Source organism: Polypterus senegalus, chromosome 3, assembly GCF_016835505.1.
Source record: "Polypterus senegalus isolate Bchr_013 chromosome 3, ASM1683550v1, whole genome shotgun sequence".
NCBI lineage: Eukaryota > Metazoa > Chordata > Cladistia > Polypteriformes > Polypteridae > Polypterus > Polypterus senegalus.
The window spans coordinates 1,316,452-1,340,071 of NC_053156.1; the positions used below are offsets into that span (position 1 = coordinate 1,316,452).

The 23,620-nt window shown below is 44.1% G+C and overlaps 1 protein-coding gene across 1 annotated transcript; it reads right to left on the reverse strand.

Annotated features, from left to right (window-relative positions):
* Positions 1–25: 25 nt before the first annotated feature.
* LOC120526949 (serine protease 27-like) lies at positions 26–21,182 on the reverse strand. The gene is given in 7 exon segments (XM_039750049.1): positions 26–739; positions 742–814; positions 4,799–4,950; positions 5,044–5,144; positions 9,554–9,718; positions 9,816–9,845; positions 21,052–21,182. Coding segments are annotated over 7 exon segments (834 nt in total). The 3' UTR covers positions 26–557.
* Positions 21,183–23,620: the final 2,438 nt, after the last annotated feature.

Sequence of the window (23,620 nt, forward strand, 5' to 3'; positions counted from 1 at the left end):
GAAAACCATAAACAATTGATTCTCTACAACTTGGAATAAAATATTTTCACATTAATTCATAAAAACGCTCATTTATAAAAGAATCAAATCCTTATTTAAAAATACCTTCATTGTTTAAAGTTTGGAAGTTTAAAACTGCCCACATCTTACTTATAATTCGCAATTTAGCAGAGGTAGAAGAAGTCACAAGGAGCGTTTAACTGGTTCTCTCCACTTTAGGCAGAGGGGAGTAACTTCCAAGTACATTCCAGGTTTGGCTGTACTACCCCCTCTAGTGGAAAGTGCTGGAAGTGCAAAGGCTGATAATTTCTTTGTGTTTGCAGCAGCTATAACAAAGCCCAAACAGATCATCATCAGACGCCAAAATTAAATTGCTGGGCTCAATTTGTACTTCCAGCTCCTTTAGAAATAGTATAATGTAAAAGCAGTGATTTGGAGTGGATTGGAAGACGTTACAACTTAAATACGATAGGACTTCTAAATTGTCCACTTAGGAGTTGTCCTCTAGGTGTTGACACTCTGCTGGGAAACCACCAATGTGGAGCCACTCATCTGGACTATCTGAGCAGGTTCACCAAAATGGCAGTCAGGGTAAGGTTGAGCAGCACTGCCATCCAGTTGGTCACCCTCTGGGCTGCCTTGCTGTACAGCTGTAGGTCGGGCACATTATTTTGAATCCAGGAGCTGTACTGTGTCACCTGCACGTAGATACCAGGCAGGTTTAGACGGGCACAGCCTTCCCGAAACTCACAATGCCAGCTTGAACCCACGTTCCATTCATCATCTGGCAAACGAGGGGTCCACCGGAGTCACCCTAATGTTTAAATATATAATTAAAAAAAAAAAAAAAAATGAATAGAGTATTGTCCACTTATGATTAACTGTTAGTGTCTATGCTGTTTGGGATATAACCATTAACACTATTCCGCATCCACAATTATATAACAGAGAGCATACATACAAAAGGCCCGTATGCCAGGCAGGCAGGCAAAGTGCTATATGACAGATATAGCGTAGTTGGCAGGATGAGACAGATATGAGGAGCTCTGTATGACAGATGGACACTTTATTCATTCCCTCGGGAAAGTCAAACACAAATGTCAATTTTTGAAAAGTATAAAAGTGAGGAGAAAAAAAAAAAAAAAAATACAAATGGATCAATTGTTACAGTGGTGACCTGGCCCTGAATTACTTCTATTGACAAATGGCGTTATAAAATCTTATGGCAGCAGGAACAAATGATCTTCTAAAGCACGGGTGTCAAACTCCAGGTGTTTTCTTTCTAACCCTTTTCCTAATCGGTGTCCAGTTTTCACTGCTAATTCACTTCTTTCCCACTATTCTAATAGCCCTGTTAGAAGGATTAAGTCTTGTGAATTGATTCTTTTCTTCATTAAATGACAGCCAAACAGAAATGAGACCTGAAACGAGCCAACAGATGAGCAGCTAAATTGGGGCTTCAAACTCCAACAAGTTCCTTAATGAGAAGCCGATTCTTGCTGTTAATGAAACCCGTTATTCAATTCCATGGCTTGTTGCTGCTCTCTTTTGCCACAGCAGACATTTTCCAAAACTGTTGATATTCTATTTTTTCTAAGAACTCCTAAAATGTTTTTGTAACCCAGTGATCAACCTTACTGAGACCTTCATCTTTATTTTCAGATTTTGTTTGATGGGTACAAGTGAGCTGCTCATGTCCTGCTTGTTTTATGTCTCATTGATGTCCGGCTGCTATTTAAGGAAAAAACAACTAAGGGGCGGAGTGAAGCTAATTAAAGCGGAGGATAAAGAAGTGAATTGGCATCAAAAACTGGTCACTAATTAAGAAGATGGTTAGAATGAAAACCTGCAGCCACTGCGGCCCTCCAGGACCAGAGTTTGACACCCTGTTCTAAAGCGCAGTGAGAGAAGACTGCTGCGTTTACCTCACTGACCCACCACAAAATGTTGCAAAGAGGCGGCTGCTATTCTCAAGGATGGCCTGCACCTTCTTTTCCATACCTCTTTCCACCACAGTTCCCAGAGAGTCCACAGCCCTGCCCAGCACCAAGGCAGCCGCCTTCACCAGCTTGTCCTGCTGCCTCCACAAAACTCGGAGGAGACTGGCAACGACCGCCTAATAGAACATACGGCATTTCACTAGATACGTACTGTATGTTGAGTGATCGGATCTTCCTGTAGAGGACATCGGTGTCCACAGACCAGTCCAGCCTGTCATCAAGCTGGCCACCTAGGCACCACCTCAGATGTTAACAGAGTGAAGGGGTTACTGCTTAGACCTGCAGAATTTCCAAAATCTATATACAAACATACCTTGACATTAATATCAATCCCTCCTATGCACTGCTTCAGTTATACACTGTGTGCACAATTATTAGGCAAGTGAGTATTTTGACCATATCATCATTTTTAATGCGTATATTCCAACTCCAAGCTGTATTAACTTGAATGCTTATTGGATTTAAGCACGTCAGGTGATGTGTATTTGTGTAATGAGGGAGGGTGTGGCCTAAGGAGATCAACACCCTATATCAAGGTGTGCAGAATTATTAGGCAGCTAGTTTTCCTCAGGCAAAATGGGCCAAAAAGAGATTTAACTGACTCTGAAAAGTCAAAAATTGTAAAAGTCTTTCAGAGGGATGCAGCACTTTTGGAATTGCTAAGATATTGGTGTGTGATCACAGAACCATCAAACATTTTGTTGCAAATAGTCAACAGGGTCGCAAGAAACGTGTTGAGAACAAAAGAGCAAATTAGCTGCCAAAGATTTGAGAAGAATCAAGCGTGAAGCTACCAGGAACCCATTATCCTCCAGTACTTTCATATTCCAGAGCTGCAACCTACCTGGAGTGCCCAGAAGTACAAGGTGTTCAGTGCTCAAAGACATGGCCAAGGTAAGGAGGGCTGAAACCCAACCACCACTGAACAAGAAACATAAGTTGAAACGTCAAAACTGGGCCAAGAAATATCTGAAGACAGATTTTTTCAAAGGTTTTATGGACCGATGAGATGAGAGTGACTCTTGATGGACCAGATGGATGGACCTGTGGATCAGTAATGGGCACAGAGCTCCACTCCAACGTGGAGGTGGGGTACTGGTATGAGCTGGTATTTTTAAAGATGAGCTAGTTGGACCTTTTGCATTGAAGATGAACTCAAAATCAACTCCCAAACCTACTGCCAGTTTTTGAAGACACTTTCTTCAAACAGTGATACAGGAAAAGACCATGATTTTTATGCTCCATCACTTGCATCAAGTTCTCCACTGCGTGGCCAGCCAGTAAAGGCCTTAAAGATGAAGGAATAATGACATGGCCCCTTCCTCATCTGACCTAAACCCTATCGAGAACTTGTGGGCACTTCTTAAACGCTAGATTTACGGGGAGAAAAACAATACACCTCTCTGAAGAGTGTCTGGGAGGCTGTAGTCACTGCTCCACAAAAGCTGATCGTCAACAGATCAAGAAACTGACAGACTCCATGAATGGAAAGGCTTATGACTGTTATTGGAAAGAAGGGTGGCTATATTGGTCATTGATTGATTGATTGATTTTTTGAAATGTCAGAGATGTTTATTTGTAAATTTTGAGGTGTTTGTTTATTATTCTCACTATAACAGATGAAAATAAACAAGTGAGATGGGAAAATTTTCATTTTCCTTTAGTTGCATAATAAATCTGCACACTAATAGTTGCCTAATAATTGTGCGCACATATGTATTCCCCTGATGATGTTCACACTCACATTTCCGTTGTGAAACATTCAGGTTTCAGGTTTATTAACATTTTGGATTGACTGATAGCACTGTGTTTGTTCCATATTAAAATTAATCCTCAAAAATACAACTTGCCCAATAATTCTGCACTCCTGTAAAGTGAAACAAAATGATCCTGTAATCTTTACAAGGTTCTAAGCTGCCCACTTTGGATTATACACCTTAAGCCCCATCACAGGACATGAATTGTATGGTGATTTTTGGACGTAATCTTGAGCGTTACCAAGGTGGGGGCAGTCGTGCAGTTCGGCGTTTTATTGCAAGTCACAAGGGGCCCGTGTGAGTGGACGACGATACCAAGGAACACTCAGTGTGGCTTCCTTTAGCAAAATTGGTTTTACACACACAGGGGAGCTTTGCCCCTGCACGTTTCACTCGCCAACTCCCTGGCCTGCACTACGCACCAGCCACTTTCCTATCCTTTTTTGAGAGTTCTGAATTTTCGTACTTCCATTATCTTATGATTATGTGTACCACACCAACGTATTTGAATTCTTTACGATGTTCTTCTTTGTCATCTACACTGTCTTTTAATTTCTAGCTCCAGGGCTTGGTTAAATCTCTTGGCACAAAGTCTCATCTCGCGTAACATGAAAGTGTCTCTCTCGTCTCATGATTATATATAAACCACACACAAACATTCCATACATGCCAATCAAGTTTTAACAAAACTGGTTTGAAACAAAAAAAATGCCGCCCGTGAGAGAGAGCCAGGTCAGCAGAACGGGCTTTAATAACCAAAATATGTAATTAAAGAGAGAATTGAAAACGAGGGAGAGAATTAAAGTTTTTCTAATCAAATCCCCATCACGTCAAAGCGTGGAGCTGGACTTCCTGCCAGCTCAAACATATCAGTCATTGCAAGAATGAGCGATCATTGGCTCTTAAGTATTTGCTTATTTAAAATTCAAGCGACTTATTTTTGGCCCAGCAATGTATTTCTAAGCCTTACCTGTATTTTCATGCAAGATGCTGCATAAAATAAAGACTGACCAGAGTTGCTGGTCAGGCACCGAGGACTCACCTGACACGCGTCTTTCTGCCCGCTTTGATACCCGGCACAGAACGTATCCTGTGGAACGGAGATGGTGGCGCTGCCTGCTGGTACATGCTTGAACATGTGGATGTGCTGATAAGAGGCACCATGACATCCTGCAGTGTGTTGGCAAGAGCCCCTTGAAGGACAGAGAGAACACAAGCGTGTAAACAAAAAGCGACACCTGTGGGCACACTAAGACATGGCTGCCACTGCTGCAATGCAGGCTTACCATTCTCAGAGGTGTCACCCCAGCCTGTGACCCAACAATCGAGGCCTTCAGGGAAGAAAACACTGGGCGGCGGCAGGCAGATTGGCAAGATGTAGTCGTAAATGCGTTACAGGGTGTTGAGCTGCACCAGTGCCACATCCAGGCCATGCATTTCAGACTGGTAACCCGGATAGATGATGGCGTTGCCTATTAGTCTGTGAACTTCATGTGTGTTGTCTCCATTAAGCTCGTGCCTTCCCAAGTAGACATCATAACTTGAATAGGAATGACCACTGTAAGGGCAGACAAAGTAGACCCACCATTGGGAATTGGACAACAGAAGGAAGCCATAGGAACGTCCCTCAACTGTTACCCACCTCTGTCAGTCGTGTAACATTTCAGCACCCAACCCTTTCAACTCTCCCTCATTTATGCCCATCTTCTGCTACTTTGACTTCCCCATAGCTTCATCATCCTTCACTTAATATCGATGTGCAAAATAGAAGCTCAGGAATTTCTCTTTCAGAATTTTTACACCCATAAACTTAGGTAGGTTATCCACACGTGTTGCAAAATTCAGGAACGTTTTCGGGGAAAAAAAAAAAATTTGAACTTTGCAGGTTAGTCTTATTTCCATAGGTGTTGGAATAAAATAAAAAAGTGTCAGGAACACCCAAATAAGATCTGTTTTCATCGGATTGGATTTTAAATAATAAAGCATACATATCCATTATTGAAGACCCCATGACCTGCATTATCATTTTGAAGGGTCCATCAGAAGGAACAATTCTATATTAGATATAAAAAGTCCATACCCTCTGCCAAAACTGCAAATTTTGTGTATTTAAAAATGTAATCAAGAGAAATCCTGTCAAAACTTAGTCCACTTCTACTGCAAACTATACAAAGGGGAAAGAAAAAAAAAAAAAAAAAAAACAAAACAACCAGAAACTGTTTAGTGAAAAAGGAAAGAAAAATAAATTCCTACACAAAGCTGGTGCCATAAGTGTGCAGACCCCTATAATAATCCCGGATGTGGCTGTGTTCAGAATCAGCCAATCCCAATAAGTCGTCTCCGTAGACACGGACATCAATTCAAGGGGCTCTGACGGAGCTCAAGATGAAGTTGACCTCTTCCTTTATTCCGATATCCTCTTGGTTGTGACACACACCCCAAAAGCCGTGGTCTGCAAAGAGCTTCTAAAGCACGAGCGGGATCTCATTGCTGAAAGGTAATCAATCATAACCAATATAAAAAAAAAAATATCCAAAACATCCCATGGAGAACAAGTGGAACAGCATGGCTCCATAGTGACTCTACCAAGATCAGGATGTCCCTTCAAGACTGATGAGAAGACAAGAAGAATACTGGTCAGGAGGCCACCAAGAGGCCTGTGGCAACATTAGGTTGTTCCCTACATGTGACAACAATCAAGTCGTATTCTTCATATGTCTGGATTGTGGGATAGGGAGCAAGATGAAAGGAGAACATCAAGCCAGGCTAAAACTTTCCAAAAAGGTATACCCAGTGTCCTACAACCACGTGGAACAATGATGATACCAAGGGTGAACTATTTGGCCGTAATTCCAAAAGGTATGTTGGCACAAAAGTAACAGCACATCAAAAGAACTCCAGGAGAACCACAGTGAAACATGGCAGTGGAAGTGGCTCAGCAGTATGAGCTGCCAGCTACTGACTCGGAGGCCCGGGTTCACAGTGAAATCTGGCAGTGGAGGTGGCATCAGGCTTTGGGGCTGCTTTTGTTCCACAGCAACTGGAGCTTTAGTCAGGATTGATTGATTGATACATGCAGCTCCTCATGATTCCATCCATTTTGGGACAAAACCTTCAAGCATCTGCTAGGAAGCTAAAGATGGAGGAACTTCACTTTTCGGTATGCCAACGACCCAAAGAACACATCAAAAAAAAAAAACTACAACAAAACAAAGGCTCCATCAAAAGGAGGATTCATGTTCTGGAATGGCCCAGCCAAAGTCCACCCTGACTTGTGGGGTGACCTGAAGACAGCTGTACACTTGGGGTGCCCTCGTAATTTGACAGATCAGTAAGAAGGAATTGGCAAAAAAAAAAAAAAAAAGTCCAGATGTGCCAAACTGATAAGACTCTCACCCCAAAAAGGCAGAGTGCTGTAAGAAAAATCGAAAGGAGCTTCAACTAAGTATGAGTTTAGGGGTCTGCACACTAATGCAACTGGGTGTTTGTAAGGATCCCCCTTTGTTTTCACCTTCTTTGTATAGGTTGCAGTTTAGAAAAAAAGGGAATAAATTCCCTGCGGTGGGCTGGCGCCCTGCTCAGGGTTCGTTTCCTGCCTTGCGCCTGTGCTGGTTGGGATTGGCTCCAGCAGACCCCTGTGACCCTATAGTTAGGATATAGTGGGTTGGATCATGGATGGATGAAATAAATTCCAACAGAATTTTCCTTTTTTATTACACAAAATCTGTGAATTTGGCAGGGGTGTGTAGATATCCACTGCAGCACTGCTAAAGAAATGAATGTGTATGTAAATTAGAACAGTAAAAGGTACAAAATTTTAAAAGTGCCTTTTGTACAAAAACCATATTTCTTTGCCTTTTGTGTCTCCATTCAGAAATTGTTAGGGAACGTAGCAGGCATGGCTGTGCGGCAGAACTTCTCGTTCTTTCTCTTGCTTTTTGAATTGTTGCTCTTTTATGCTCTGCTCCTTTAAGCTTCTCCTTATTAAAATTACATCACAGGCAAATTTTATCTGGAAGGAGCGGCTTCCCATTCAATTCCGTGTCATTTGTGGCGGTTTGTCACTAATCATTAGGGTTTAGATGTAATGAAGGGTGTGAACTGCATAGTGAGATGCAATTAAAAATATTATATATATATTATATATATATATATATAAATAAAATGTTTCACATTTAAGACGGGACCAAAAAAAATGCAAATTTTAGAATTCTGCATCCATATATACTTACACATATTTCTGAACAAACACAAAATAGGAGAAGAAGAAGAAAAAAAAAAAAAGGAAGGCAGGCAGACGAGTTCATTCACTTATTTGTGAAACTGGCTGGAATGAAAACTTCAATGAAGCCTCAGCAGGAACCTTGGGAGCACCGCACAATCGTATGAGATGCTGGCCTACCAGAACCACTAAAGAGAGCAGCCTAGAGGTTGGCGTGGGCGAAGGTGTAAAAGCGGCAGTACGTCCTCCATTGTAAGATGTGAGAAGAATGGTAGGGCCAGGACCGGACTGGTCAAGGGATCGAGGACCACCATGAGAAGGGTGCAGGCCCCTACTTCAAATGGACACCACAATGGCACAAACCACACACCCTGCAAGGAATTGTGAAAAACACCTATCAAGGCAAGCCTGCCATCTCTTTGTTCCACCCCAGGGATTGAAGCTGGGGGTCCGCCAGGCAAAGACTGCTTAAAACATGAGACAACCGTCTACTTGTGAACTAGGCATACTGGGTGTGCAGCCTTCACGACAAGTGCTGCTGTCCATCCGGGTTGTGATGGAGGTAAACTCCAACCCACATGGAGCAACTCTGCTTCACCTGTAGGCACGTTCAGGAGTTAAAGGACATGTATGTGCTCAGGACTTGAACAAGCGAGTAACTTGTCATATCTGCTCCCCTTCTGTACACTCAGTTTACTGTACTGTCAACTTGATAATTGACACGCGTGGTCAACCCTGGCTGGATCCTTCTGTGAACGGCGGCCCCGGACTAAGATTAACAGATAAGGGTTAGAATCTTTAAAGGTGAAGTGCGGTCCTCATGACAAAACACACCAGTCACATTGGTACACAAAGTCACTCCTGCAGCAACTAGGAAACAGAGTCCTACCAACAGGACCTACTCGATGGCGATGCCCAGGATAAAACAAAATGGCGTCATTACACGGTGTCCCCAGCACGTAGAAAATTTCATAAGCGCAGCTAGAAATGTTGTAACACACTCCAAACTAAGATAACTGTGCGCATTTTCCACAGCGAATAAAGATTTTCTAGAAACAACAATGATGTAGCCAACTCACAAGAGCACACGTGCCTTCGGTTTAAAATGAGGGTGGGAGTTAGCCAGGGAATAGTGAATCTGGCGAGCCCGTTCACCCCACGAGAACACAAGCGTGTATGGGAGGGAATAACTCGGGTTTTTGGGGTTTGAATGATCTTCTTTGGTGAAAATTGGGTCTTAGTTACGAGGAGTAAAACGCACTCTTCAGTCTTTCAAGTAAATGGCCTCTCTGTATTCTTTGCAGCCAACTCGGGGGCTCTAGCTTCACGGGACGGTGCAAAACAGAAGGCGTCCTCATCAGTGACATTTGGACCCTGGGGGTTGTGGGGCGGCGGGAATGTCATTCAGGGAAGAAGGGTTGGAAATTCCAGTTGGCTCAGCAGTATGAGCTGCCAGCTTCTGACTTGGAGGCCCGGGTTCACATGCGATGCCAGATCGCCATTTCATTTCCTCGTATGCCCTCATCCACTAATCCCAATACAACCCCCAACCCCTTTGTGTGGTAAGCGGTACTCACGTTGGAAAGCAGTGCGCTGCTGTTAGCACCCAGCTTGGCGCTATCAAAGACCCTCCACAGACGTGTTGACCACCATGCTGCAGATCCACCTGCCATGGCCAATGGCCAATCATGGAGTTCTGTCCACCTACTATTCGCTTCCAAAAATGGGCGTGCCACATGCTGCAAAACGAAGAAAATAAAGTTACAATTTATAAAAGCTCATAGCCGACTGCAAAAAAAAAAAAAAAAAAAAGAATCACAAAAGAGCCAGACATACCCATTTGCCCCTGGACGACTCCTCCGAAACCTGCAAGAGAAAAAGCAGAGAGGATTAAAAACCCTCATTCACGCGCACACATCCCAATGCCCATACATCGATACCAAAGGTGGACTGGGAGATCAACGCGCCCCAGTGCACACAGGTTCAGTAGCAGTGTGCCCAATCAAAAGCAGACTATGCAGTCCAACACGGAGAGGAGACGATCCTTAGGACGAACTGCCGTCTCCTAGAACGGCGGAACGAGATCCGTCCCAAGTGGAACTACTCCTCAGCTCGGCTCGTTGCTGCTTCTCGTTTCTCTTCAGTTTGCTCAGCTTATCCGATTGTCCGTTAACAGAGCGCACCAGCAGTTAAACGGCTCACCCTTTCTCAAATGACGGCTCAACGCTTCAGGTTCCTCTTGATCTAAAGAAGCAGAGCCCCTTGGGGTGGAAATATGTGGTCATGTAAAACTTATTAAAAATAATAATTCCACTTGTTAAGTTACATTAGATTGGCCTTTTGTTATTGTAAACTTTATTTACCGTATATACTCGTGTTTAAAGTTCTAAAGTCGGGACTTCATAAAATAGCGGAAATTATACGGTAAAATCATGTCAGTCGATAAGTCGAATGTGGAAAACTCCCGAGAGTAACCACGGAGCACACGGCCTTCGTTTCTATGCCTACGTGACCACACAGAAATACCCCAACTATTCGGCGGCGTTTGCACCACTTTGCTTTTCGTATCAAACACCCTCATACACCTTTATCGTAAGAGAATCCCTTATCTATGATGGAGCGTTCGATCAGAAGAAAATATGAAGCTGGTTTTAAATTAAAACTTGTTGAAGTAGCGAAAGAAATTGGTAACTGCGCTGCTGCAACAAAATTCGATGTGTCCGAGAAACTGATGCGAGATTGGAGCGGCAGGAAGATGTAAAAAAAAAAAAATAATAAATAAAATAAATACATTTAAGAGTCGTTTTGAATGGTCGTATAAGTCAGGGTCCGATTTTTAGGGTTTCAAGACCGACTTATACCGTATAAAGAAGGCATTGTAACTTTAATTTTCTGGCGCCATCCAGTTTAGTTTAATTGACATAGCCGAGTTTGAAAGCAGCCCATGGTTGACTAAAGTGGTTTTCAGCATTACAATGAACAAATAAAATTAAAAATGTACAACATGGGTAATACAGTATAAACACCCTCTAAAACACCTAAAAATTCTCGAGATGCAAAATGAGTTTTAGCCTGGATTTAAAGTGTTAAGCGGTGAACATGCTGCACAATTTGGTCCCAGCCATGGAGGAAGCACGGTCCCCTTTACCCCTCAAAATGAGTGTTTGGGACAGAAACCAGCAGCTTAAATCGCGGACCTCAGAGCTCTACAAAGACAGTAGGAGTGTAAGAAGAAGTCCATGAGGTGAGCTAGAGCTAACAAAACTTAATAAACAGCAGACAGTAAAATGGAGTCTAAATCTGACAGGTAACCGACCTAAAGAGGCTAGGATTGGGGTAATAGGCCATGATTTCTTTGGTTTGTGTTAGCAGAAGCTGAAGCAGAGAGAGAGTAAAATTGAACGAACCCCAAAAATACAGTCTGGCACAATCCAGACAAGAAGAAATAAAAGCAATGATTTAATTTCTCAAAATTCTCCAGTATTAGGGTGTTGTAGTGTGTTAGCCATTATGAATGTAGCGAGAAGTTGAACAAAATGACCCTTTAATTGGCTAACTAAAAGATTACAATATGCCAGCTTTCAAGGCAACTCAGGTTTCCTTCTTCAGGTAAGATGGCCCGAGTCCCTCGAAGCTTGCATATTGCAATCTTTTTAGTTGGCCAACAAAGGGGTCATTTTGCTCGACTTCTCACTACATTCAAAATTCTCAAAATGTGCTTTCCAAAACTTTCCAATGAGAAGTACAGCATTTGTTTGCTTATCAGATTTAAGGTTTGGGTCAAATAAGATGCCCAGATTTTTTTTTTTTTGCATAGGGTTTAACATAACCGGACAGTGACCCTAGAGCGCAGATTATGTTAACAACAACATTTGGAGATCCAAAAATGTCCATCTTGGTCTCATTCATTTTAAAAAGACTAGCCGTCCATTGCTTAATGTCGACAGGGCAGTCAAACGGGTGCATCTGGGCTGCCGGATCTCAAAAGGGAGGTACAACTGTGTATCATCAGCCAAACAAGTAGTGACAGTGACAGGACCCCCCCTTGATTTTTATATAATGTTGCTTCAGGATAACCTGAACAATGAAGACAGAATACAGCTAAGCAGTCATCCTGGTGGTACACCATACAAGAGGGTGGGTGAGAGGGTCAGATGAGGATCCATTAAAAGAAATTTGGGGGTGGGGAAACCCACTGAACCGTACGAGTGCAGAGCCGAGATGCCGGCCCAGTTTTCCAGGTACTTTGAAGAATCTGCCGTGTCAAAAGCAGTGCGAGGCCTGACAACGTTAATACTGATAGATAGATACTTTATTAATCCCAAGGGAAATTCACATAATCCAGCAGCAGTATACGGATTCCAAAAAAAAAAAAAAAATTAAATTAAATAGTAATAAAAATAAAAAAAAATAAATAAAAATACTGCACAGTCTTTACAATCTACGGCCAGCAACCGGTCATTTGTGACTTTGACAAGCGTGGACTCGGCCCTATGCTTCACCCAGACACCAGATTTTAAAAAATATTTTCATTTTAAAACAAAACTCAAGTTGTTTGGTTTAGGAGGGTTTTAAAAAAAAAAAAATCCTGTATCTTAGGAACAGAAGTTTGGAAATCGGCCAATGGTTACTTCTTTTACAAAACCTGTCTGGGATGCGCCAGCACGTTCAGATGCGTCATGTGAAGAACGCACGCCAAGGTCAAGCCCGACTGTGTGTTCATTATCTGTGGGCCAACTGCCTTTACAATGGAAGAGGTGGTCATACTATGGTGTAAAGAAAAGACAGACAGACAAAGCAGGAATGCCTGCTGACTACGGTGACAGAAGACTCGGTTTAAGCTTATAAAACAATCTTTTGACGCTGCCGTGGTGTACAGTCTGCCCAAGAACAAGTCAGGCTTGCCTAACCGTATGAAATTAGGAGGGTGCCCTCAACTGCACTTGCCTCCTCTCTTGGGTAGGTCACGCCATTTGTGTGGGCACCCAATTCTGCCCGTTTCAAGAACTCTGTCACTCTCAAATGCTGGCGCCGAGTGGCATTACTTCAATCTTCAAGTTCAGTCCTGGAGGGCTGCAGGTATTTGTTCCAAACCAATTTCTTATTTAGACATTAAAAATTGTTGCTCAGGCAACATTTTTGTTCACCTGCTTGTTAAGATTCCTATCTTTTGATGTTCAACAGCCGGATTCTCGTTTTACTTGCACGCTTTACTTCATCAGTTCCGTCCCATTCACACCCGAGTGTAGTCATCACAAACGTTTTTATGAATCTTCTACCCACCACAAGTCACTAATTGTTATCAGAAGGAAACAAAGCTACAATATAGGAAGGTCCTGATGTGGCAGGATGAAAACCACAGAGTTAACGAAGAGGAGCTCAGTTCTCAAAAGATTGGCTTCTGACAAAGAGACTGAAGTGGAGCTAAAATCAGCAGCCACCACTGCCTTCTGGGACTGAACTTGTCAACCTCTGGTTTTATCGTGTGGTGATGCGTAACACCACAAGACATCTTCTGTTTGCGAGGTCCAGAGCCCTGCGTTCCTTACTCCTCACTGCTTCATCACATACTCTGTGCATTTGGGATGCGCCAGCACATTCAGATACGCAATTTGAAGAACACACCACCCATATAGTCCAAGCGCCTACTGTCTGTTCATCATCTGTGGCCCAACTGTCCTTACAATGGAAGAGGAGGTCTTACTGTGGTGTTAAGAAAAAGACAAATCACGGAATGTCTGCTGGCTACGGTGAGTTAAGACTCTTTTAAGCTTATAAAACAATCTTTTGGCACTGGCATGGTGTACAGTCTACACAAGAACAAAAATCACGTTTGCCTAACCATACGATATCAGGAGAGGGGTCCTCAACTGCACTTTACTCCTTTGTGGGGGTCACGCCATTTGTGTGAGCACGAATTCTGCCCGTTCAAAGAACTCTGTTACTCTGAATGCTGGTGCCCAATTGGCATTACTTCTGTTGATGCCAATTCAGTCTCTGAAACCCGATAAAAATTGACTGTATGACTAAAAATCAGTTGGGGTCTATAAAGTTGTGCCCAAAAATTTAAAGGACTCCACCATACTGAGTGTTAATTCAGAGTGGGAGTGGGAGAAGTCGATTTCCGCAGTTTTACAGGGTATTGCGTACACGACGAGACAAGTAATCTCCTTTCATAATCGCAAATGCTAAAGAATATTTATACACAAGTATATTACAAAATTACACAAGAAACAAGAGAAAAGAAGAAAAAGGACTGCAGTCAAGAGCAAATCCTGTGCGAGACCCAAGACTGTGAAGGCCAAAAGCCTGCCTCTTGATTTTAGGGCTAGGCTACTCTCCTGTTGCAGACCAGCGGTGGAGTTCAAGTCTTGCTTGTGGTTGTTAATAATCATTTTTACATTTGTGTAGCACTTTCCTCACTTATCAAAAAGCTTTACATAGCAAGTGGGGAGCAACTTCAACCAGCAGCATCCACCTGGACGATGCGACGGCGGGCATTTTGTGCCAGTCCACTCACCACACGTTAGCTGTTAGGTGGTGAAGGAGATGGTTAGCCAGTTAGAAATGGATTGATTAGGGGCCAGAATGACTAGGCCATGGTGGGCAGTTTAGCCAGGACATCAGAGTACACCCTGTTCTTTACAAAGGATGACCAGAGAGACCACAGAGAGTCTGAAAACTGCACCATATTTACAGCGCAGCGTCACTGGGGCTTTGGGATCCACATACCGACCACATGGTTAATCGCCCTGCTGGCCTCAACCAACAATTCGTCCAGCAGCAACCCAAGCTTTCCCCCTCTTCCAAGATGGCCGCCTACTCAACTAATGGCTGGACCCGAAATGTGCCTAGCTCTGGGTGGATGACCCGTTCTGAAGTACAGGTGGTCCTAGGTGACCTGCTCCCCTTTCTGAGCTCCACTGCAAACAGGACCACAACACAAATGCTTTCATTTCATGCTGGTTACAAGTCAGGCAGGAAATCTCAAAAAAAAAAACAAACACAAAGCTTATCAGTGGGGAGCAAAAGGTGCTATTTGGGTTCAGCTTGGTCTCCAGAAGAGCAAACAGGACAAAAACACTGGAAGTGGCCGTATGTGGGGGATAGAACAGCTGGATAGGGAGAGGACGGCAAATATTTGGGGAGGTGGTGGGCAAACAATCAGGCCCAGAAATGGAGAGCAGACAGCAAACGGCGAGTGAATTTGTATCTCCAATTAGTGACGCAAACGCTTAGTCACCTGGTTTGGAAAAGAGGTTTACTTTTATATGCCTCTTCTTTAGAGTGTGCTCAACCCATTGCTAAGCAGCATATTATTGTATTCTATAATTCAGAACATTAAAAAAAATGTTGCAGAGAACAGGCCACCCAGCCCAACGAAGCTCACTAATCCTATCCTCAATTTCTCCAAAAAGAACATCAAGTCGAGTTTTGAAGGCTCCGGGAGGGTCCAGTGACACCATTTGGTAATTAATTAATGGTAATCCTTGTATATAATTTGATACTATACCTCGAGCAGCCATGGGAAGGATGCGTAGGAATCAAAGTCACCTGACTGACGCGAATGCAGACTTGCTAATGCGACCACGAGCGGATGAGCAGCGTACACATGCTACTAACGCTGAAAGAAATCGTGCAAATCGGACACAAAGGACAGATGAAGAACATGCGCTACAGAATGCTACTAATGCTGACAGACATCGACTAAAGAAGCTTGAGCAGCCGCAAATGCAGCACGGGTTGAAAGAAATCGAGCAGCCCGTACCTTTGCGGCGGTCGAAAAAGGTCTATTTTAACCACAAATCAGTGCCATGATAACAAAATCATTTCAAGGACTTAAAAAACCAAATCATTCTTTGCAGAGAAAGTATGGATTTCACAACGTAGAATTTGTAGCCCGATTCGATCAGGCTCCTAGTCGCTAGTTATGAATTAAGAAGTGCCTGCGATTCTCTGTGTAAAACATCTTTGTGAAATCTGCCCTAACATTCCCAGCTGCGCCGCGTTCTCGAACCGATGTACACGCCACAGGCTCAGCTTCAGTCACGCCACCTCGTATCCTCGTTCTGAGAAAACTGGAAAGGCTCGACTCAAGGCCAGGCCTCAGCGGTGTACACAAAACTGCCTTGGACTGATGGAGGATCGCAGGGTCGTCTGGTAGAGGGTACTTTTATCGGATTGGCTGGCCCAGCATGGACTCCACTGTGGAATGGCCAATCGGAGGGGTGAAGGTGAGCTTGATGGCCGAGGTCTCTGGGACTCTGAACAAATCTGAATCCTATTATTGGATATCGTCTACTGTGGAATTCTGCTCTGTATGTGTAATATTTTATTGTACCATTATGTTGCATTAAGGATGACTTGTGTTCTGTTCTGTGTATTTTATTGTATTGACACCCACTGCACCTGGAAAGGGTCTCTCTCGAATGGCCTTTCCTGAGGTTTCTTCCATTTTTCCCTCTACAGGAGTTTTCTTGTCGTGGAGAGTCAAGGCTGGGGGTGTTAAAGCCCACCGCAGCACTCCTTGTGTGATTTTAGGCTACACAAAATAAATTCTATTGTATTGGAAAAGTAGTTAGACCTCCATGTCTCTATCCCTAACTTATCAACACAGCCCAGATTGTCGTGCCCAGGCCAGTTAATACTCTCCGCATCCTGACCAGCATTGCCGAACTACAACTTCAGTCAGCTGACCAAAAAAAAAACCATTATGAATCAGAGTCGGCTGTTCGTTACCACCCAATTACTAGGGCCATCTTGGGGAAAGTCCAGTCAGGCGGAGTTTGAGGAGCTCAGACTTCAAGCTAGGATGGCTCAAGTCAGCCATGAGGACGGCGGAGTCGGAGAGGATTTAGTCTCAGTGCCGAAACCTGATCTGTCAAAGAGCTGTTCAACAATAGAAGTATTTTATTGACGGTTCACAGCGACAGGTGCAAATAAGTACATCACCTCACAACTGGAGGAGGAGCAGGAGGAGAAGCAACACAATGGCGGGACATTTGATCTGGAAGCCTTTGTAATATTAAAGTGCAATCCCAGCCCTTAAATTGTAATGCTTTCAAATTGTTCTAACATGTAAATTACAGTATGGCTTAAGGGTTTGCTTTAATTAAATGCCTGCAAAAAGCTTCTTTACCTGGGTTTTACAGTAGAGACACCAAAATTTGTAAGCGAGGCGTTTGGTAGTGCAATGTTCAGCATTGCGCTTCACAGATTTTTCCCCCATTCTGGGATCACAGTGGACCTCATCCAAAATGGAGCTTGCACTCTCTCACCACTTCAGTTTCCCTCCCTTCTCACCAAAGACACGAAGGTCAGATCAATCATCGATTCCAAATTCAGAGTCAAAGCCCACCCGTGATGGACTGGTGGGTCATTTTCAGCCTGCGCTGAGCGCTGTAGAGATACACCTGTGCACCCCTGGATTGGATTAGGTGGGACGGAGAATGACAGGATGCAATTATTAAGCCTAAATTCTTGTGTAGTCATAAAACGATTTGCTAATCAGAAGTCACTTAGTTTTTTATATATAACCCTAACCACCCATGCAATCAGATTGTGATTCAGACTACAAATGCCATAAATGTAATTACCCCGATCTACATTCTGTCAAATAAACGAACCACACGCCGTGGCTAACATAAAGAGGCTTCACCTCCGGCGTTGACGTTACGAGGTTCGATTCGAGAGGGGTGCAGCGAGTGTGTACGCCTGATGAGCCCAGAATTAGGGCGAAACAGCGTCGCGTACTCTTTGCATTATTTGGCAGTAAAACTATTTAACATTCTATAATCTGCTTCTCGCAACTGAAGAGGGTACCGTGGCAGATATTTGCCAACTTGCAGACCAACCACAAGCGTTACCTGGTAGGTAACCACACACACACACACAAATCAGACGACTATGAATGCCATGAAAATCATTTTATATCTATCTAGAGATAGATATCTCACTGGGAACCGACGGTTTAAGGGTTAATAACAGTGGGCAACTCGATAAGGTGGTTAATTAGGGCAGGACTCAATTAAGCCATCTGCACCAAATTAAAGAAAACACGCAGAGTTGAACAAAAGAATTACAGAAGGTGGTAACAGTGGGATGGAGAACAAACAGGACAGGATTATGAGGCCTGACTACTACCGGTTTGGTTCAGAGCTGGATGGTAGCGCCTTCTCTTGCAGCACCTACTGCTGATGTCACCCTAAACTAAAATCTTGTGTGCTGTCCAGAGCAGAGGTGGAGTGGTGCCTCTGAGGCTAGGGATTTGCACTGGCAGTCAGAAGGTTGCCGGTTGAATCCCATAAATGCCAAAAGTGACACCACTACTTGAGCAAGGCCCTAAAACCTACATTGCTCCATCCTGGGTATGATGTGCATCCAGCCCTGCATGTAGGCCCTCCAGCCTGCAGGGACAACCTGGGGCTTTTGGCAGAACTGGCACTACAGCCTCCATAAAAAAAACAAAAACTTCCCACTGTTCCATTCCACGTGAACTGGTGTGGTGTGGAGGTGTCACCCATCACGTGGCTGCACTCGGGTTCTAATCTGGGATCCTGAGATAGTTTGTCATATAGTGGGTGCAGCAATGTGCTGTATCAGCACCCGCTCGAACCTCTGTCTAGGGCGGACCCCTTATGCAGCTAGGATAGGCTCCCCAAGCCCAAAAACTTCAATCTGGACAGTGGCAGCTCCTCTAGGGTTCTCACACCCAGTAATACTACCAGGACTAGGCTGGCATGGTATACCAGTACTGAAAAACACAAATTTAAAAATAAAAATGGTAAGGTACCAGCATTTGGGACATCCAATACTGCAAGTGAGCGTCAACTTTTCTCCCTCAACACTCGCGGTCGTCGAATTTCGTAGACTTCGTCAGAGGAAACTAAATTCTTTGACGCAAATCAGGAATTCACGAGGGAAACCGCTGCTTTGCCATGATCGGTGTGTAGTGTGGCCCACCGAGGAAGGTGGTGGACGAAGATGATTTAGAGATTTTTTTGGCTTCTAAAACATTTTGATAAAAATGGTGGAGGCCAAAACTGGTATCAATAGTGAAGTCAGCATTTTAGTACCAACCCAACAAGAGGAGTTCTGGGGCGGCAGCAAGTTTTTGTTCCAACCCAACTTCTTAGACGTCCATAATTGCTCAAGCAACATTTTTGTGCTTCATTTTTGTTAACTTGCTTTTCGAGATTCCCATCTTGTGATTCTGTCCATTGTTGTGTGTGTATGTATATATATATGCAAATGGCCAAGGAGCCCACGGCCCACCCTTTAACTCAGTGCAGTCATCATAAAGCGATTTACTAATCTTCTCCGTGTCATAAGTCACTTGGATGTTCACAGTGGTGAGTGGGGAAATAAATAAAAAGGAAATTTCACAACATAAGAAAGTCCAGGATGGAAGCCAAAGGATTCAAAAGAAAGTTCGGTGGTCAGCACAGACTGGCTTCTGACAAAGAGACTGAAGTGGAGCTAAAAATCTACGGCCACCGGGACCGAACTCGAGGACCTCTGGTGTACTGTGTGGTGGTATGCAACAACCAGAGACGTCTTCCGATTGCGAGGCCCTTACCTTGGGGGTTCACTACATACGCTGTACTTCGGATGAGTGCTCATTGCTTGTCAGCTCTCACATACTCCAAGCCCCCTATGGCTTAAGGTAAACACTAAACCAGTTTTATTATGTTGATGGGACTAAGTTTGTGGAGGATGTCATACCACACAATTGAACCCCCGGATTAGCTAAGATTGCGTAAATTAAGTCAGACGGAAAGTCACATGGATGTAACGGGTCTTAAATCGCTAAATGTGCCCGAATGCTATGCCAGGCCTGCATTTTCGGATTTGTTTTGTTGTGGTCGCCTATTTGATGAAATGGCCGTTGCCAACAATACATTTAATTAAACAGACAAATAAAACTTGGCATTTAATTGGCATTAATCTTTAACTGGGCAGAATTACAGGGTGTGCTGTGGAGTTCCTTAACTCCGGCGTCATCACAGGCCTCGCCTTTCATTATTATCTGCCATACCATCGCTCTGAAGTGGAGAGTCAAGTGTATTCAAACGTCATCAGTGTGTACTTTCACAAAACAACCAAACATCGACCGGCGAGTTTCCTTCTGATCCCTGCATTGGCCCGAGTCCGGATTTCATCAGGGCCTCAAAGCACAGGCGGTGGGAATTTGGATCATCCACTACGTGTCTTAATGGGCCTGTGCTCACCATCGTCTCCTGGCTACCTTCTCCTCTGATCTGGACAGACGGTTCCATACTGGGATTATCCCCACCTTCCTAATCTTCAATTACAGCACACCAGTTTGAGATTGGATCACTCAGTCCCACTCATTCCTGCTCAACACCCACTTTGTTGTCCCTTTCGTTCTTGGATTACTACCAAGCATGTCATGGACTCATTTAAAATGAGCATTATTAGTTGTTGGACACCTCTATCCAAGGCCACTCACATAATCTGGTTCCATTTCTTTTGTCCCCTCTAAATTGCAACACAGGCAGGCTTGTTTAGTAGGGGCACAGTAGTGGGATTTGAGCCCACAACCTCAGGGGTTTGAGGTCTGAAGCATTAGCCACCACCTGATAATGACACAGCAGAGAATGGATTCTTCTTCTCCACACATTTTCTGTTTAGTGCCCAGTCTATAGGAGGACTGGCTTAGGCCTTTCATGGTGGTCTCTCAAAAGTCTCCTCTTTCAGCTCCTCCCAGCACATTTTAAAGGTATATAAATCTCCGCCATTTCCATTTGGCACACCATTGGACCCTCTGTTGCCTCAGATGCGTGCACACCACTCCATATTAAATACCCCCAAGCACCCTTCACCATTACCACTCTCCCAAACATTTATGAATCTTCACTCATGGAACACACTGGCATCCTACCCTCCCTACATCATGGCGACCACTAATCAGCCCGACTTCTCTTTGCCAAAACACACACACACACACACACATCCGGCTGCCACCTCCTTGATCTCGACCTCTGATGAAATGAGCTCAGCCTCATCGATTTCCTCAGGTCGCCAGTTTCCTTTGACACAAAGCCATCACCAGGGTTTGCCAGTGGCATCGTCAACATCACTCATCGCCATTCGAATGAGCCCGGCGTTTGATGGGTCATCTGGGCACACTCCCACCTTAAAGCTGAGAAGCGCTCGGTCCAACTTTCCCCATTGCTTCATGTACTCTTTTCAATTGATCTCGAGAACAGGGGATCTCAACTTGTCGATTTTCCTCTTCCGACAGCCACCAGTACAGGGTAGTGACCACCCAAATGTAAAAATCACTCCAGTTTGAACTTGTTTTAGCAATTAGTTGCCCTCCTAAACGTCCAAGTGGTCACTCGAGGAGGACCTCACTGTCCCAGTACAAGCAATCGGAAAGCCAGCACACATTTCAGATCTAGGACACCCATCCTTAGCGTATCAACGTATTGAGCTCCCACAAACCTACTTGGGCTCCGTTCTGAACGACATGACATTTTAAGATTTAACGAACGTGGATTTTCTGGATTCTACTAATATGTGCAATTGCAGCCCAGTTTGTTGGGAGCTTCTTTTAAAATGTGATGTCAGACCTTCAGATGGCCGAGCTCTTTTTGGATTATCTGGGTCTCTCTCATCCTTGGGCCTATGAAGACGTGCCAGTCTCCACTCAGATTAGCCCAGAAGCTTGCATTTTCTTCTCAAGGTGCGTTTCGATAACCCAAATATCTAAACCGACGTGTAAGTCATTATTCCAGTTACAGGAATCAGGTTATTGGCCTCTGGGAAACTGGATTAACAGAGGTAGACATCGCCATGAATGATCTGAATTTTGTGGCCAGGTAAACCTCATAGCCGGGTCACCGTAAAGCAGTTTGGATTTGGCGCATGTCTGTTGCCCCATTAGCCCGAGCACGCATGGATAGAAGAGTCCACCAAATACATTTTAAAGGCAAACGTTCGGGCGATGGCGTGAATTTGTTCTCCTTGTCTAAATGACCCGTCTCAATATTTTCATGAATTGATAAATTTAGGCTGACGAGTTGCACTTAGAGCTGCTAAACTCAGCCACACCACCTCGAAAGTAGGAGGGTAACACGTGAACAGGAATGGGCGTTACATAGGTGGATTACTTTTTAAAGTGTCGGGAACCTCACACATCTCTTACTGAACTAAAACACCCGCATGATTGTTAGTCTGGCGGCACCGAGCGCAAGGCCAAGTCACATGTATCGGTACACCAGGCCTTCGCAGGGCTCAGTCACAGCACCAAGCAGAAAAGAGAGTGCCCAGTGTGCAATCCGCCACAGAAACCCCCGATAAGGAGAGCGGCGCTCCCAGACACCATGCATATGTCGAATTCACAGTTGCCGATGATGACGTTCAACTCATTCCGACAAAGACGATGACTTGTGCATATAAAAGCGCGGAATATGAAGAAACCCGATTTCTGCCTTGACCTGGCCGTTCACTTCAGTCTGGTAACGTGTGTGTTTGTGTGTGTGAGTACGCGTGCATGTAAACGCTCAGACTACTCTGCATCGGCTTATTAGATCAGATAACCGTTATTAATCCCATGGGGAAAAATTCAGAGTTAGGCTTAGTTCTAAAATCTCCCCTAAACCGCAACCTTTCAGCACACATCACCAACCCGCACTGGGATCATCCGAGTGTCGCTCATTTCTCTACAGTACACAACAGAATCCACTGGCATTAACTGCGTGCCAAACATTTTCTGATGGCACCCATCATATCACGGACATGGTATTAGATCAGTAGTTTGCACATTCTTATTCTACTCATTAGTATCCCCTGGGATTAATTTGGCACATGTGCCAGGATTAGTCTAGTCTGACAGGGGCACACATAAGCATGCCCTGGCATCAATCTGCCTCGTACCCTCCAGCTACACACTTGTACCCGATGAACAGAATCGGCCTGTCCCTTTGATCTTTGCCACTCAGTATACACCATCACCCACTGCCCAATGAATTTCACTTATTTGTGGCACACACCCGTTTGAGGGGATTAGCCAATTAAATAAGAAAACAGACGTTGGATGCGCCAGTATACCTTTCAGGTAAGGCCATCGTTCAATTTTCCTCAGATGGCACACACACACACACACTCTGATCCTGGGGATTCTTCTCATCACTCAACATCTCTTCAGAATTTTGTCCAGTTCTTCATCAATTAATCAGTCAATCTTTTTATGCCCACGTATTACGAAACAGGACTGCGGAGGAGGGCCCCAGCTTCCCACTCCTGACGTCACGCCTCCCTCCTCTCGGCACAGAGCGAATATATCGCTCCTGCAAGTCAACTCTGATACACCACGAAATGAGAGAAGTTGCAAAATCAACTGGAATAAAGTAAATGCAGCCACTTTCACAAACACTTTATAATAAATTAAAGGCAAAAGTGCCCACCCATAAAACAAAAAGGGGGGCATCTGCTATGAAACAAAACGAGCCTTAAGATTCAGGTGCCCCTAATCCTGGAGGGTTACCACAGAAGTGACATTAGACAACACTGCTTAAAAATTGGGGTGTCTACTGTATAAGAAGGGGCTTTTCAATAAATAAAGTATAATTCAGCACAGCAATATTATTTAAATCTGAGATGTGGGGATTACA